This window comes from Cebidichthys violaceus, unplaced genomic scaffold, assembly GCF_023349555.1.
Source record: "Cebidichthys violaceus isolate CVI_PGR_0920_01 unplaced genomic scaffold, fCebVio1.0.p SCAF_8, whole genome shotgun sequence".
Lineage (NCBI taxonomy): Eukaryota > Metazoa > Chordata > Actinopteri > Perciformes > Stichaeidae > Cebidichthys > Cebidichthys violaceus.
This window is the reverse complement of record NW_027176964.1, coordinates 538412-556622: the sequence shown is the minus strand read 5'-3', so window position 1 is coordinate 556622 and position 18211 is coordinate 538412. Positions and strand designations below refer to the sequence as shown.

Genomic DNA, 18211 nt, shown 5'->3' with positions numbered 1-18211 from the left:
GGATTATGATCATAATTTGTGGTGTTTTTTTTGTTTTTTTTTTACAATTTAATGAATGTTTTATGTGCTTCTGCGTGTGATGAGGGAGATCTACTCAAACCTCCGGAGGTCACCGTTACAAAGCTTGTTATTTATAAAGAAAGTCACTGGTAACAATATGGTCAGCATCTGAAGCCAGCTGACATATACGCCTCTCTTTATGTAACAATGAAGCACTTCAGCAACATACTGCACACCTCGTGCCGTGTGTATTATCTTCAGCCTTCTGCCTCCATCTGTTGACCAAATTTGGAACTCCCCCCCCCCCCCCCCCTCCCTTCCCTTGCAAACACATCACCACGCTCATCCTGTTGAGCTCCATCATGGCCTGTAGGTGATCTCTGCTGATGAATAAAAGGCAGCAGGAAGCCACGAGTTGAAATTGGTGGATCTCAAAATAACTTGCAATAACTCGACATATCGGATTATCTTGCAGCTTGTTGGTCTTTACTCAGAGCTCCATGCTCTGTGCAGCTACATGGATTATGCATTAATTCTCAGTATTTACTGGCACATGAGAACGTTGGCACTGCCGTTACGTATTACGTAATGAGGGATGTGACACAAGATGCGCCTGCAGGGCTCTCCCTTTTTGTCTGGCGAACGGCCGACCTAACATGTTATGACAGTAACTAGACCGTAGAACAACATGTAATCCAAGCCGCTTCTCCCACAGTTACACATGTCAGACAATGTAGGATATCCAACATTCATTCAAAGAGAGTAGAGTTCAATGAGGTTCTCAGACATTCTATTTTAATACACAATGTGTCACAAGTAAAGGTGCAAATGAACACTAACAGAAAGAAAAAGAGAGTGAAGACTGTGTGAAATTACAATAAACACTCCATCTTTTTTTTATCTAAAATTACTTACATTTAGGTTTGAGTCTGTTTCAATGAACTGCAAAATGACCTTAGTTATTTGAACTTTATATCTCCCAACTGACTCGTTAAGTATCTTTCTCCAAATGATCTGCGAGGGCTTGTGAGAGCCGCCCCAGGACTCTGGAGTTCTCCATGAATACCAAAGCAGTCGAGTTTCATTGACACCCAGAGAGACAAAATGAGGGAGAGCCAACATTTATGAAACCTGTCTGAATTATTGATTCTCATTTTAGCTTGCAGAGCACTGAACCTGAATTTCTAGCTGTTTTTTTTTTCCCCCTCATTTTACAAACCCTCGTGGCCCAAAGCCGCATGTGAGTCTTTACAAAGGCCCCACTGTTCAACACGCCCGGTCACACAGCTTTACTGAAGACAAGATGGAGCCAGTGTCATTACTGTAAATGTACCCATCAACCACAGAAGACCCCAGAGAAACATCCTCTGGCAATATGCTCCGCACGCGCTGAAGGAAGTCAGGATAAAGTTGCATAAAATGCAGCGATGGAGTCAAAGGAAGAGCTCTAATGACATTAAAACTCCTCGTCCTCCCAGCTTGAGCTTAGTCATCCTAATAATTCACGTGTTTGTGATCAGTGAGAACAAAACCGGCAGTGAGATCATGCCAGCTGACCAGAAAACACACATAAATCACTATAGATATGCAGCTGTGCCTCCCTACCCGTCACTTGACCTCTCTATTGTCATGAAGTGATGCCAACTCTCCCAGTAATCATACATCTATTATCTTTCCTCTCGGCTGTGCCTTATGAATATGATGGAAGTCTTTTAATGCAATGCACCGCCGGAGCGTGACGCAGCTGAATTTGTTGCATAATGACAATAGATTATTATTATTGATTAGAAGTTTAACAATGCTCCCTGTTGGAAACACCACAGACTGACTTTCTCCTCGTTCGTTTCCATGTTTCCTGGCGACACTCGTCTCTCATGCCGTTTGAAGACTGCCACTTGCAGTTTTCTTCAAAGTGAAAATAATTACTCTACTGTGTTTGTAATTGTGTGTTTGAGTTGGATTTGCTTTTACACTTTATGTGTCGTTTCTTGTACGAATGATAAACTGTCACCCTACTTACTTTTGCACTTGTATACACAGCGTATTACAGCCGTGGCTCAATTTCTTTTCATTAAACCTCATTTTTACAGACGGCAGTTCTGTACCTTCTTCTGTTAAATTCGCTCGTTAAAGTCTGGATGAACAAACCCCTGAATATGCACTGTGTCTCTTACTTCCTGTAGGTCTTTCACACAGGGTTTAAAATACATAATTGCAGACAATTACATATTACAAACATCATAACCCTGTCAAACGTTCATTCATGAGAGCAAAGACGGCCTTGGCTGCTGAATAAAAGGACAAAAAATGCGTTGATTTGTCAGGGCAAACTTGCATAAGAGACATCATGTCATGAGCAGACTGAACCAACTGCAGAAGAAAGAGATGAGTCCCGATTAATTCCCTTTTATATTGAGGCCCTCTAGCGTGCCGTCCAGACACCTCGGCTTTAACCACCATCTAAGGATGTCACTGGTGCAGAACAGAGAGCCACAGGCCTCCTCTGAGGTTTCACTTAGCTGTGTCTGGATCAGACCAGCGGCCTCGCCGGCTGCTTTCTGAAGAGCTCCTCTCTCTTTTTCTACTGTTCGGGTTCAAGTTAGTAAACCGTTTCAAACACACTGAACAAATGAACCAGGGTCGCCCTCTTCACCACGCACTTTAATGGAGGTTACCTTCAGCGAGGAAAAGAAGTCTTTTCAGAACTGGTTGCAGATTGCATCTGTGTTTGTCTACAGGATTCTTTTCTTTTTTTTTCACTTCCAAGATGTACAGGCCATTCAGCGTTCGATTAAACCTGGGAACAAGTAACTAATCAATGTTGACTCAACAATGTCACGTTTCTGTTTGTAGGATGAACAAGTTTGGTCAAAGCGCCCTAGAAGCTCAACACAGTTCACAGCTGATTCTAAAACATCAACAATGAGCTGAGAGGAACTATTGGACTATTGGACTCCATAACAAAAGAAGGAGATCCTTATCTAAAACAGCAAATAGAAACAACACATTTAGTAGTGACACATTTACAAAAAGCACGTTCCATACTAACATAAAGTCTCACTTACAGACCACAGAATATTCCTATATGCTTGTTGCAAGGCTTTATTAAAAGGTGTCACCTTTGAAAATCCTGAGATCTTAACCAGGATGTAAAGTTACGCCGAATTGTTTCAGAAAACAAAAGCCTTACTTCTGTTTGTGGAGTTTTATAAGAGTTAAGAGAAGGTTCAGACCTCACCGGGATCAAACTGACAAATCACTATGTAGGATAACGTACTCTTCATTTCTTTGTCTGAGAATTACTTTTTGCCAACCAAAGGAATACATATTTGCAAAGCCCATTTACCATGTAATGTATTAAATGTGTCTTTATTTGGTGTTATAACAACGCCGTATGGGCATTACGGTGTTTAGTCACCTCCATCAAATGTGCACGCTCAGTTTGTAAAGGGTTAAATCAACCCTTTATGGAAGTAATTTCTGTATTTGCACCTCTCAATAGGAGTGTTAGAGAAGAGCACAACGGCAGGGATTTGATCCCTGATCCTCGTAAAGAGCTGTTTCCTATTTACACTGTTGGGACTGCCGCTCATGTTACATCATGAGGCTAGTTTCTAGGGGTTTTAGTGACCTCTCGCACGGTGACTTTGTGTACTGTACAAGAGTTCACTCACTGTCGGTAGCAAATAGGAGACTTCCTGTTGCAAGACGATGGTGTGAGAGGTAATGAGAAGAGAAAGAAAAAGGAAACACTCATTTGATGTGTTTGGGTTATTAGATGATTGCGCTTCACTGGCATCTAGGGGGAGTTTGTATTATAGAATATTACAATAATTAAAGGGTAATTCACCTAAATGACAATTAATAAATAGATACAATTGTGACAGAAATGATCGCGCAGTTAGATTTGTGATTTTAGAGTTTTGCCAAACATGAACCATACCCTCTCAATAAAAGGTTATTCTTCACACTGTACATGACGTACAGGTAGTGGAGCTAAGCATCATTTTAATCATCCCACTCATATGGAATAGATCTGTTTATTTGAATGCATGATGTACATATTTATAATGTACAGAGATCACATTCCCCACAAAGTACACATTAAAACACAGCACTAAAGACATCGGGGAGCAATGACATAAATGATTAATTAATTTATGACTTCAAGACATTTGGAGACTTATTTATCTAATTGGTATTTGGGCGTCTTAAAAGCATACAAGTTGGGATGTAAAAATTGCGATGAATGACAGCAGTCTGTGGATTGCGGCCAGTAATAATAAAGACAAAATAAAAAATAATACTTGTGGATAAAACTGTATTGATTGATTGTTTGGCTTGATGTCAAAGATGTCTGGTTGCATTAATGTCTCTTCCTCTGTGGTTTTTTTAATGTTTAAATGAGTTGCGGTAACTTTGAAAGGGTGTTTTTTTTATATATGTATTTTTTGACAGTTAAGAAAATATTCCCTTTCTTCAGCTTTTGTGTCTTAAACCACAAACATAATGCCTGGTAAATAATATATGTGACAATGAAATGTTTTAGTTTAGTAAAATACCTCTAGGTCAAGCGACAACCCCTAAACTACCTCCTCTCTGCAGCAAAATAGGATCCTCCACACACTGCAGACTTACATTAACCACACCCCTTCTCATGTTGCAGCAAAACACTCGACGTCGTTTTTTTCTGTTATTTTCCCAGAATACACCTGGAAAAGTACAGTGACGAACGAATATACTGATGGGAAATGTGATTTTTTTTAGGAGCTGAATCTTTTGAACCTATTCACTGTGATGGACATTTTGATTTGTTGATCTACTTTATTGATCCCAGTAGGTTTTTTTAGAGCATGCATGCATGCAACAACACATTAAATATATATATATATATATATATATATATATATATATATATATATATATATATATATATATATATATATATATATATATATATATATTTTTTTTTTTTTTTTTTTTTTTTTAATAAATAAATGCACGGAACATGTATAGTATGGATTATATCTGATACTATCTCTGAATTTATTTTGAGAGTCTGTTAATAAGGACTTGATTTAAAACTGGAAGTTGTGTTGTGGCTAACCAAAAGAATAAATTAATTAATAAAGGTCTATCTTTAAAATAAATAAATATCTGCATCCACTAATGTTTACATGTAGCCTCAATGAAGGCATGGAATGAAGCACAGCAGTTAAGATTAACAATTTCTTTATGATAGCTAACGTTACATTACAATCTAAAAATTAAGAAATTAGACACTTGCAGCGTTAGTTGACAAGACTATTTAGATAAGTTAGTTACCTACAGTTTTTATCTTTTATGTAACCTACTAAAATAATGAAATATTGAATAAAGCATTAGCATATGAATCCAGCTGAAAAAGGTACAGTATTAAACTTATAATACATTAATAAAAGCAGTAGCCTATGTTAGCCTAGCTTGCAAAACAACTGCTAAATTAGCTTTCAGTTGGATCTCAGTTTGAACGGATCGTTTACGAACTGCCCATCAGCAGATGACAACAACAAAACAGACTGAGGGTGTTAGCGTAGCTAGCTAACGTTACCTGAGATAAACAACTGGTGGTTTTGTCCGTGTGTTACACCTTCACGGCTGGAGTTTTGCCAAATTAGACATTTCTATTTTTACAGCATTGTGGTTGATCTGTGTAACCAACCATGGTTCTCAGTTATTATAGTCTAGCTAACGTTAGCTAAGTGGCTTTGCTAAGCTAAGCTCTATGTATGCCAAGCTAAAACTGGTTAGCTAGCTAGCTTGGTTGCTAGCTTTTTAGCTAGCCAACTCGCCTATAGTCGAGGTGGAGACCAAGAACAGGGAGATGCGAGCGAAGTGAGGTAAGGCCAATTCAATCGTTTATTTAATCAATTCAATGTGGAACCTCGCCCTTGTACCAATATAAGCCTAAACAGGTGCTGTTGGCTTTTTTTTGATAATCTAATTACGTTTGTCAAATTCATCGACGTTTAGAAATAGCTGTCCTGCGCTAGCCAGACAGCTGTGTTCGCTAATAGCCAGTTAGCGCAGCCAGGGGGTTGTTATTGAACAGTTAACAACTGCCACTGTAACCATGACTAACGGGAGGCCTCGAGATTAACGGTTGGGTGCCAGTGTTCTCAGTTCGTTGAACATACACGGTTGTAGGTTACTCGGGTAACCCGTTAGGTTTCGAGGCCCACAAACAGTTAGAAACGGCAATCAGCTAGCCACCAACATCCTCACAGTCTGTGATGGACACTTAGCTGGTAAACATCAACAGTTGTTAGTGTTTTATTAGCGCTACTCTGTTTGATTATTATACCTTTTAACTTGGTATTTTATCAGAGTAGCTCTCTGCTGCGACGTTCTCCAGATACACGTCCACAAAGGTGAACTGTCCACTTCTTCAGTCCGTTTTCAAAGTTTTCCTTTGTCTTATTACATCATACCGACATATAAGGTGACTCAGCTAGTAAGATAGCTATACAGTAGACAGGACATTGCAAGTGCCTTACATGATGGGGTAGAAGAGGATGAAACCTTTTGTTAAAGCGCATCATGATCTAAAGATACAGACTCTCATAATAATACCCTTTACGTATGAATATACATAAATACAACATAGGTATTCATCAAGTGGCGTTATGGTGTTGTGAACGTATTTCATCATAGTAAGGAAACTCAATCAAATGTAAAGATGATCAACTATCTCATGTTCATGTTTGTTTGTTCACAGGGTGGCCTTGAAGATAGGCAAGCGAGAAGAACTCTGGGAGATTCAACATGAAGTTGTATGTGTTCCAGGTCAACAATGGCAGCACATTGACATTTGACACCGATCTTGCTGTCCAAACGTAAGAAACTGTCCGTATACCAATATTAGTGAGAAATAGTGGACAGAGTATCTTGGTTGTTGTGGTCTAAATAAATTCTTCTTTTTGTTTCAGTGTACTGGAGCTTAAACATGCCATCCAAGCCAAATATAAGATTGCAATTCAACATCAAGTCCTTGTTGTCAATGGAGGGGAATGTATGGCTGCAGAGAGGCGTGTCTGCAGCTACAGTGCTGGCACTGTACGTTTTAATTCATTAGTGTGCGTTTTATGTGGCTTAATGGTATTAATGGTTGCATTTGTGACAAACGTTACTAATGTTTCCCTGTTGATCTTTAGGAAACCAACCCCATATTCCTGTTCAACAAAGAGATGATCTTGTGTGACCGGGATCCAACGATCCCCAAAACCACCTTCTCGATTGAGAGTGAGATTCAGGTTAAAGTAGAGGAGTCTCTGCTGATGCCAGCTGTCTTTCACACTGTTGCCTCTCGAACACAACTTGCTCTGGTAGTTATCTATTTATTATTTTGTTTTTAAAGCTGCTTCTCATTGCTTTGGAAGGTGTGCCTGTCATACGCACCAACCTTTATGAGATGAACTCATCGTACCCAATCCGTTGACTATGGAACGCTCCTAACTTGTCCTGACTGTGCTTTTTTTTCCTCTGCAGGAAATGTTCGAAGTTGCCAAGAAACTTTGCTCTTTCTGTGAACGATTGGTTCATGATGAACACCTGCAACACCAAGGCTGGGCTGCCATTATGGCCAATCTGGACGACTGCACTCTGTCTTATCAAAAGTTGCTCATGAAATTTGACACTTCATACACAACCTATCAACGTGATTTGGAGGAAATTAAGATTAAACTCTCAAAGTAAGTGCAAATGCCAATTCATACTTTCCTAATCTTGTCCAATAATTTTGAAGTAATTACTGCATAATACCTTTGTTGACGTAAAACGTATTTAATCACAGTCTTAGCTCAATTAAATAACTGAAATCACAGTAAATAAATCCAAGTTATAATGTATTTCTTGCTAAGAGGAAATGAGCCTGATGAACTTGACGTCTTAATGACGGTGTCTTATGATTGCAGGTTAGGGACATCGGTTTCCGTGATGGCTAGGATACCTCTGCTGGAGTGTTTGACAAGACACAGTTACAGAGAGAGCATGGAGAAGTCCAGCTCAACCCCAGGAAAGGATTCCGATGAGACGGAAGAAGAAAAGTCCACCGACTCCGTGCTCGGCGCTGATGCACAGAAACCCTCCAAGCCATCAGCCTCCTGCTCCGCTCCGGGGACGGCCACATGTGAGCCACCCGGCGACCAGGAAACAAATGAAATGACTGACAGCGGCGGGCTGAGAGCTGCACTGCTAGATGACGACGACGAAGACGACGACGACGACGACGACGGTCCAGAGTTCACCAACCCGTCCTGCTTCAACGTCACACTGTTAGACTGGATCAATGTGCAAGACCGACCCAATGATGTGGAGTCGGTTGTGAGGAAATGCTTTGACTCCATCAATAGGGTGAGTCACCACGGACGATGAGTGAATAGACGATGTCATAACAGTGTTCTAAATTTACAGTCATAAAGGTCACGAGTCTTCACTGAAATCTTGTTTCTTTCAGCTCGACCCTCGGATTATTCAACCCTTCCTGACAGATTGTCGCGACACAATTGCCAAGCTAGATAATCAAAACATGAAAGCCATCAAGGGGCTTGAGGACCGGTTGTATGCTCTCGACCAAATGATTGCAAGCTGTAACAAGTTGGTGAACGAACAGAAAGAACTTGCTCAGGTACGTAAAGTAAGAGAGGAAACACTGTAACATGACTGCCTCTATGTTTAGTTATGTGCTCACGAACTATCTCTTGCAGGGATTTCTGGCCAATCAGAAGCGGGCTGAAAACCTGAAGGATACATCTGTTCTGCCCGATTTGTGTCTGAGTCACACCAACCAGCTGATGATCATGCTGAACAACCACAGGAAGCTGCTCGACATCAAAAAGAAGTGCACCACTGCCAAACAAGAACTTGCAAACAACCTTCAAGTCAGACTTAAGTAAAAACAGAAAACCACTTCTTCCCCAATTTGTTTGTTAGACTTGTTGAATAGCTCGCCGCTTTCTGCTCACAGTGCTGCTGTTGGCTTGTTCTATTGAATTTAGGCTTAAAGTCAAGAGGATCATGTCTGCAACCGTTAACAGTGCTAATGCTCTCGCTTCAGATGGTGCTGCTACGTGATGCTTCATGCAGACCAGGATGGGGAGAAGCTTCAGGCTCTACTCAGACTTCTGATGGAGCTGATAGAACGAGTGAGGGTGGTGGAGGCCCTCAGCACGGTGCCCCAGATGTACTGCTTGGCCGTGGTGGAAGTCGTCAGGCGGAAAATGTTCATGCGCCACTACAGAGAGGTCAGTGCTCATTCTGTCAGACACGGGGGGGATTCGAAGAGGTGCAACAGGAAGCCGCTCCTGTCGCGTCGACGGTGGACATCGATTATTGCTTTGTTGTAAAAAAATCTTTTAATATCGTTCTTTCCAGTGGGCGTATGCACTTGTGAAGGACGGGAAACGACTGTACGAGGCGGAGAAGTTCAAAAGGGAATCCTTTGGTAAACTCTTCAGTGAGTGTCTGTTGAAAGCTCAGCTGATTGGAGGCGTCACTGTGGAGCACTGTGTGCTTTTGAAATAACAACCAAGATCATCGTTTTGATCTATTTGCTTATTTCTTTTCAGGAAAGTCTTTCCTCAGAAATCGTTTGTTTAGAGGACTCGATTCATGGCCTCCAACATCATTTTGTGTAAGTTACAATTTAACATTTTGACCGAGTTGGTATTCACGTGTATATTTTTGTATTTTAAGGGGTCTCTTCTTTTGCTCTCTTCTTTATTGTTAACAGACACGAAAGCCCAGAAGGTTTGACGACGAACTTCCAGACATCTCACTTGATGACCTGCAGTACTTGAAATCCTGTTGTCCTTTAGAGGTGCAGCCTTTCCTGATGTAAGTCACTGTCCTCAGTTACTGAAATGTTTCAGATATAATCTCCTCAGTTTATGTAACGCGACCAGAACCATCCTACGATGTGGCTGATCAAAACATACATTTGGTAGTTTGTGTCCATTACTAAATCAAATTAACAGAACAGACGGTAATGTGTCAGACTTTTGATTGTTGTTATCACTTGTCTCACTTTGCTGGATGAGGAAGCTGTGCAGGAAACCTTACACCTTACAAGATGCAGGAGATATGCAGGCTGTTTGTTTTTTAAGTTGTTGTTACAGCTCTAAATTAAGTCATGATTTATGAAATGTTATTGATTGTTTTGGAGCCTGATCCTGTGGTGGGGAAATTGCCCTGACTCTTGCAGACCTCTGCCATAGATCTTTAGTACTAAAAGAAAATGTAGTTTTGAATTCTGTCCTTTACGTTAGTCCTAATATTTATATATATTTTTCTGCAGGGTTCCCACAATGTGTGACTTTGAGCCTTTAAATCGGCACGTAGAGACGCTTCACAGGCTGGTCCAAGCTGCACAGAGTGTGGATGAGATGTCTCAAACTATTACTGACCTGCTAAATGAACAAAGGGTAATGACCGCTTGATTAACAACCTTCATTTGTTTTTATTAAGTAGGTACAAATGCAGATACGCTGGTTACTGGTTAAAGATGAATAGTGTGATTTTGCTTTTCTTATTTATTTATGTAGTAAGTATTTCCCTTCTCTCCCTTCATCTGTGTCTCTGTCTTTACAGATATCCTTTAGTCAGAGATCCACCGTGTTCACCCCACAGTCTGGAAGCGTACCCGGGACCACGACGCCGAGGTCCTCCAAAACCCCGTCCTCTCTGAACCTGCAGAGCCCCAGCTGCCAGCCACTCCATGTTCCCATCCCCGCACCGCTGGAGGACCTATCCCCAGACAGCATCGACGCACAAACATTTGACTTTGAAACCATTGGCCACCCAAACATGGATCCGGTCCTGCAGCAGGGCTCCCTGGACTTGGACTCTCTAGCAGAGAGCCCCGAGTCTGACTTCATGTCTGCTGTCAACGAGTTTGTGATCGAAGAGAACTTGACCTCTCCGAACCCCATCAGTGACCCCATTAGCCCCGAAATGATGGTGGAGTCGCTGTACTCTTCAGTCATTAACGCTATTGACAACAAGCGCATGCAGGATACCACCATACTAGAGAGGGAGAACTCCAGGATCACCGTGCTAAAACAAGTGATCGACAAGTACCGATCCGCTGCAGAGGAGTCCCATTCAAACTTCAGAAGTGTGAAGGATGATCTCCATCACTTGAGAGGCATGGTTTTAAAAGAGCAACATGACTTTGGCTTTGTTTTGAGAAATTTGACCACAGAGGTGAGCAACATTGTAGACAACATTTGCCAAACCCAGAAACTGGAACTAAAGGAGGAGCATCAAAGTGAGCTCCTCTCCCTTCGGCAAGAGCTTGAGAAGCAGGTTGAGACACTAACGGAGGAAAACCAAGTAAACCAGAGTATTGTCAGAGACGTCCAGCACGTCATGCTGGAGCTGGAGGGGCGAATGGAGCGCAAAGAGAAAGATCTCACTCAGCTGGAGAACGAGAAAGAGCGATGGGCCCAAACGGGGAGTAACCAGACGGAAAGGATCCAAAACATGGAGCAGATGATGAGCGATCAGACCGAAGAGATCAAGACGCTCTCGGCCTCAAGAGACTCTCTGACCAGCCAGCTGGAGAATCTGCACTTTGAGATTGAACGTGGAGAGCAGAAGATCCGGCAGGAGTTGGAAGTTGTTGAGCAGTCTCACTTAAAAGAGATGGAGGAGAAAATGAAGCAGGAACATGCGGCACAACTGGAGACCCTCACCAAGGACAACCGGGAGGCTCTGGAACATCTGGCCGCCCAAAATAGCGCAAAGTTAAGTGAGGCCGCCGAACACCTCGCCACTGCACTCAAAGAGAAGGAAAGCCACATTAAGGACATGGAGGCTCGTATTGCTGAGCTCGCAGAACTCCGCTGCAAAGTAGAGGTGGAGTTGGCCCTCAAAGAGTCGGAGGCAGAAGAGGTGAGGCTCTTGTTTGAGGAGGCTAAGATGCAGCAGGCCGAGGCGGTGGAGTCCCAGGTAGAGGCCGCCACCAAAGTCCTCAGCGAAGAGCTGGCAGATGTACAGAAACGGCTTCATGTGAAAAACAAGGAGTACGAAGTGGACCTCGCAGAGCTGAGGAGCCTCATGAGGATCGAGAAGGACCACTGCATCTCGGAGCTGGTGGACACGCACGAGGAGGAGGTCATTTTGCTACGGAACGAGCTCGCCTCCCTGCAGCGGCAAACCCAGGACGCCGAGAAGAACCACGGCGAGCAGCGGCAGAAGCTCGAGCAGGCTTTTGAGCAGCAAGCGGCTGCTCTAAAGGAAGAAAAGGAACAGCAGCTCAGGAGTTTCCAGGAAGTGGAGCAGGAATTGAGGACTGTTATCAGCAATTTACAGGCAGACAATGACCTGCTCTCCAAAAAAATAGAGCAGGACAGACAAGCGACCGAGAGAGATTTAGAAAAAGAGGTGGCCTCTGAGGTTGCATCCCCAGATGCTCTTAAAGAGTTGGAGCAGCAGAAGGAGGACATGGAGAAGAGACTTTTAGACAAAATTAGACAGCTTGAGGACGAGCTTCATGGGAGACAATCCTCAAGAAGGTAACTGTTTGATCACACCGGCAGACGCATTACATGTAGAAATCTGGATGTTGTGTTTTCTGATCCTGAATGAAGTTAACCTGATTCTAGTTTGTTTACCTTGAATCCTCTCTTTGTCTTTGAGTGCGCTTGTATGTCCACATGATGCGTTTCTTTCGTCACAATTGAACTTGATCGTGTGCCTCTCAGCGATGAAGGGTTGCCGCTGCATGCCGAGGAGCGAGCAGATGCCGCAGCGCCTCTGTCTCTGGACTCGGCCCTGCAGCAGGAGAGGGCCAGCCTGAAGAACCAGATGGACCTCCTGGAGAAAAGGAAGAACGAGGAGATGCAGAACCTCAAGACGTCACTGATCGCAGAGCAGCAGGTTTGTGTTTTTTGGGTTGCAAGTAGGCGGGGGAAGTTACGTGTCTAGACTATTTATTGACTGAAGATCGCTGCCATGGTTGATGACGTATCGCTCCTAATAACGGCAAACAGTTGACTGCTTGAACATAAGTTCATGTCGTGTATTCTGGATTCTTACCTCAGTGAGTACTTGCTTTGTGAAACCTTACATTTTTAATAGATATTGACACTCTCTGCAACTTCCATTCAATTTCGAGTGAAGCCTCACACAACAGATCAATCTTTCATTTAACTGGCCCCGATGTCGTCCGGTGTCTTTACACCAAAGGCTCCTCGAGGGACAGCAGAACGATTTTATCTACAAATTGCTCACTTGCTGCTTTCAGTCATAAGTTTTGTATTTTTTCATTTATTGTGATGATTTATACTTCTGTTCTGGAGATATTGGACCTCTCCCTGCTGCTCCACCCATCATAGTTTAAGCTAATAAGACTTTTATATTACATATTCAAGCTGAACTTACTGTGATTTGAAACATCAGTTGAGCTCACATTGCATTTGTGTTTTTTTTGTTACTGGGTATTAAAATGATGAAGAGATCAGACATGGAACAATACAAAAAATAAATAAAACGGAACATTCAAAATCAACAAAACAATTGGAACTCCCATGGCTGCAAGCTGATCTGCATTGTTAGAACATAGCAATTAAAAGGCTTCCTCTCCAGTCATTTGTGCTTTGGTATAAATTCCCCGTTGTGACCGAAATGGTTGTTAACCTCGTTGTTTTGGGTTTTTTTGGTTTCTCTAGACGAATTTCAACACTGTTCTAACCCGAGAGAAGCTGAAGAAAGAACAGATCATCAATGAGCTGACAGAGAAGTGGAGGAAAGTTACCCAGCAGCAGGAGAAGGACAAAGGTGAGGGCTGTTCAAAAAAGTATTAGAAAAATCTATTTTTGAAAAGTCAAAAGAAAGAAGCCCTTGACACAAATTGTGTTATTTAACAAGCTGCTCATATAAAAAAACGTTTTTATTAACTAAAAGTTGTTGCCTTAACAGGAAACATGTAATCTAGTTGACAGTGTACTTAAAACACGATCTCTACTACCTGCTGCCGTGTTTTAAGAACAGCCCCTCTGTGAGGTTTCATGTCACAGATCGACATGTTGCGTTTCTTATTCGTCTCGACTCATTGCAGCTCTGATCGAGACGCTCTCCGAGGACCGAGCCAGCGTCATGCAGGAGAAGAAGCACTTGGAAGAAGAGCTGAACCGCCTGCGCAGCGCTGCGCTGGTCTCGTCTGCCTTCTTCGCTCCTCACCCCTCGGCTCAGGAGCTCACGGGAGCTTCAGCTCGAGCGCTGCATGTCGCTGGGGCCTTTTCCTCGGAGCACCTGGCCGAAACCGACAGACTGGCCTCTGTGGCGGCCATTGGAGACGACGAACAGGTCGATTCGGCAGTGGAAGCCAGCATGGTGACGGTCCAGTAAGCATCTAGTCTCCAATGAATATTGGTGTTGATAGTTTGTAAGGTGGTGGTTGTGCTCTCTGCTGATGTAAGTGTTCACACACAGAAGAAATCAGACACATGCCTTTTACCAGCCAGTGTGTTTGTCCCTGCTCCACTCTTCTTATGTTTGAACACAGTCTGAGTATCTGTTGATGAATATGTGACACTGAAGCCAAAAAAAAGTTTATTTTTCGACAGTTCAGAGGAAAACCTGTGTAGACGAGAAGCGCACAATCTTTCTTATGTGTTGGAATTTTACAAATCACCTTTGGACTTTGGTTTTAAATACACACGGCTTTAACCTCCATCAGCTTTAATCAGAGCCGCTGAAAAACAACAACGAGTCCTCATCTTCAGTGCACCTTTCATCTAATACCATGCTGCCTGGTCGTTTAGTCTAACCTACCAACTGTGAAAACATTACTACAGACATACTTTGTCTGTTCAGAGGTTGAGAATATATTTTCTGCATCATAACAATGTTGCTTTTACAAGAAATTAGTTAATTAAGACCAAACTAATACATGTACATAGACAGCCATTACGTTTGACTTTATCCTCATCAGGATAGGTGCTGAGACAGATTCCTGTACTTCATTTATTACTCACTTCATCCTCGAGCACAATTTGTTATGTACGGTATCGAGCCGTTTGTTTTACGATGACACGGAATCGGTTGCCAGCCGCTGACAGAAAGGGACTTTGCATTATTAAAGAAGAATTTAAAAGGACATTGTGTAAAATATTCAAAAAATGGAAGGACAGAAAGGACATTTGACAAGGAAGGAAGGCAGGCTAGGATCAGAGAGTGTACGTTTTCCATTTATCACTATTAAGATCAAGAACTATTAAACAGTTTCAAGACTAAAAATGAGAACCAATGCAGTTTAGCTGACATTTTTCTGGGGATAATAATCAATAATGTGACGTCTCTCTCGTAGTGAAAACATCCTGATGTCGGAGGAGAAACAGCGGATACTCCTACTCGAGAGGGTAAATAGAACCACTGCATTCATCACATTGCTGTTGTGAGAACAAGATGCTGTTTCTGGATGTCTCTTATCTGTTTAATCTGATATATGTTTCAGACTTTACACATGAAGGAAGAAGAAAACAAGCGCCTCAGTCAGAGACTGGTCAGTTATTTAATCTTACCTCTGTGGGCTATGTAACGCCGGCTCCACTGGGTGGCAGTAGCATCAAAGAGTACAATCCTGACCCAGGAGGCCAAAGAGCTCAGTGAAGGAACAGGGTTTTTAAGGAAGGCTGTCATTAGAATGAGAAGACGGATTCAAACAAAAACCTATATTCTAATTAAAAAAGTGTCAAATATACTTTTCTGTTTTTGAAAAAAAATATATATAATCGAGCCTGAATTTTCATGATTTACAAAGAGGATGAAATTAGAAGTATAATGCAGTAAATAGGTTATACATGCTAATACTAGTTACTGAGCTTATTTCTTATGAAAGCCCAATAAGACGAATGTTAGAAGTCATCAAAGTCCAGCGTTGGTAACCCTTCAGTGTGACACGTGTAACGTTCCTCTAATCCTCTTCTTCAGATGTCTCAGAGCATGTCGTCTGTGTCGTCACGGCATTCAGACAAAATCGCCATCAGAGAGTAAGTGGATGAAAAAACAACACACGTCCTCGCTGCACTAGTTTTCAGATAAAACTCTGACCATCATGACATGAAGTGTACCTACACACATTGTTGTGTAATTACATTCATTTGTTTGCAGAAGTCTTTGTAATCTTCTCTTTGTCTCTTTTTTCTTATTCAGTTTCCAGGTAGGCGATTTGGTTCTAATCATCCTGGATGAAAGGCACGACAACTACGTGCTGTTCACCGTCGGCCCCACCCTCTACTTCCTCCACTCAGAGTCTCTCACTGCACTGGACCTCAAACCAGGTCAGCAACCGCAGTGTGGACGTTTGTGTCTTTTATTTTACTGACGAAGTAATTATGTAAAAGTTGATTTCATATGTCAGGCAGGAATGGACTTACAACAGAAACTGTATGTAGACGTGTTGTCAAAAAACGGGTTCATTAATTATTTTTGCTACAATTTTCTTCATAAGCTTTATGTGACACACACACACACACACACACACACACACACACACACACACACACAAGGATTTATTTGTGGTTTCCTGAGTGTGAAACGAGTATTTGTTGTGTTTAGCATCAGGGACCTCAAGACGGCCGTGGGTACTTGGAAAGGTGATGGAGAAGGAATATTGCCAGGCAAAAAAGGTACTGAATTTGCCAAAAGTTCTGAAGTGATTTTTTTATATTTGTGCCCTTTATGAATATGTAGGAACCGATATCCTTACATAACTGAAGTGCGGTCTTTTTTTCGTGATAATTTCCACACATGGTTGGGATTTATGCTTTTGATGCGTTGGCTCGATCCATGTCAGTGAAGCCGTTATAATCACCTATGCACGACTTGAACCATCTTGTCTCACGAAAGCTTTCCTTCCTTGTCTCCTTTCCTTCACCAGGCACAGAACAGGTTCAAGGTTCCTTTAGGAACCAAGTTCTACAGAGTGAAAGCTGTTCCGTGGAACAGAAAAGTATAATGGCCAAGTAATGAGCTAAAAATGTATATTTATATCGCTTGATTTTTTGAACAGGAACTTCACATCATAATTCACAACTTGAAAATCAAAAGACCTTACAAATTTAAAGAATTTACGATAGTCATCATGCGATTTTTTTTGTTTTGGTTTCAGTTCAATACCCCACCTGCTACCACATTTTTGTTTTCTTTTAAACCAGATATGTTATTGTGGACCAAATGCTATTAACTCTATTAGGGCATTGCTCTAAACACTGTGGCATTACGCCATTTGACCTGTGTGTAAAATTGAACAAAATTTGGATGTTACATATTAGTTTTCATTATCAGCATTTGTCCTTTTGTGGAAAATACTGTCATTATCAACATAATTACATAAAAATATACATTTATTATAAATGTTTATGGAGGAATGTTCATGGCATGCATATTGATATATTTTCTTTGATTTACTTATCCAGATAAATGTTGTAGTTGGAAACGTAGTTAATGCTGTTTGTTACTCACAAAGCAGTGTGGCCCTCTGTCAATACTGAAATGTACATTATGGCTGACTTATGGAACCAGTCGTCTTTGCAATCCTTGAAATGCACTTTCAAAAACAATGCTTTTGTTGATTTGAAAAGGGAAGTTAATCGAGCTGTCCGAACTAAGTAAATATATCAGCACAAACTTCTCACTATCATAGAATATTGATCTGTAGAAAGGAATACTTTGTGACTGTGTTTCATTATTGGACGACATTGTACATTACCCATTAAATCACACATGTAACAATAAATGACTGTATTGTAAAAGATAGAGTTTTGAAACAATAAAGGATTGATCCCAAACATACTCTCCTGTTTTTTTTTGTTTTTTTGGCCAATTATAGTCGTTCCATATTTGAGAATTATATGTAATGCTAAAAAAAATTTGTATTAATCATTAAAGGGATGAAAAGTTTTCCCGGTTCATGGACAAAAACTAATTTACTGCTCGCAGACATTTTGCTAATTTTCACCAAGATTCACTCTCCTGCTGAGATTTTCTGCATTAACTAATGAGAAACCATTTTATTAAACATTGTTATTATGAAATAAAATAAACACCGTAGTGACTTTTAGGACGTATATGATTAAAAAAAAAAAGCTTTTTAATGATGCTTTTAAAATCTTCTGGGGGATTCAGGAGTCAATGTGGAATAGCACAGTATAGTGTATTCATTTGATTT

At 41.4% G+C, this 18211-nt stretch overlaps 1 protein-coding gene across 1 annotated transcript; it reads left to right on the top strand.

Moving 5' to 3' along the window:
* Positions 1-5549: 5549 nt before the first annotated feature.
* Positions 5550-17831, top strand: rb1cc1 (RB1-inducible coiled-coil 1). The gene is made up of 23 exons (XM_068737804.1): positions 5550-5879; positions 6758-6875; positions 6969-7095; positions 7194-7364; positions 7528-7730; positions 7953-8391; positions 8495-8665; positions 8745-8929; positions 9095-9281; positions 9412-9493; positions 9606-9670; positions 9770-9873; positions 10334-10460; positions 10627-12554; positions 12744-12918; positions 13710-13818; positions 14099-14384; positions 15350-15401; positions 15497-15544; positions 15973-16031; positions 16195-16322; positions 16600-16670; positions 16922-17831. The coding sequence occupies exons 2-23, from the start codon at positions 6805-6807 to the stop codon at positions 16997-16999; spliced, it is 4866 nt and encodes a 1621-aa protein (XP_068593905.1). The 5' UTR covers positions 5550-5879; positions 6758-6804; the 3' UTR covers positions 17000-17831.
* The last annotated feature ends 380 nt before the right edge of the window (positions 17832-18211 follow it).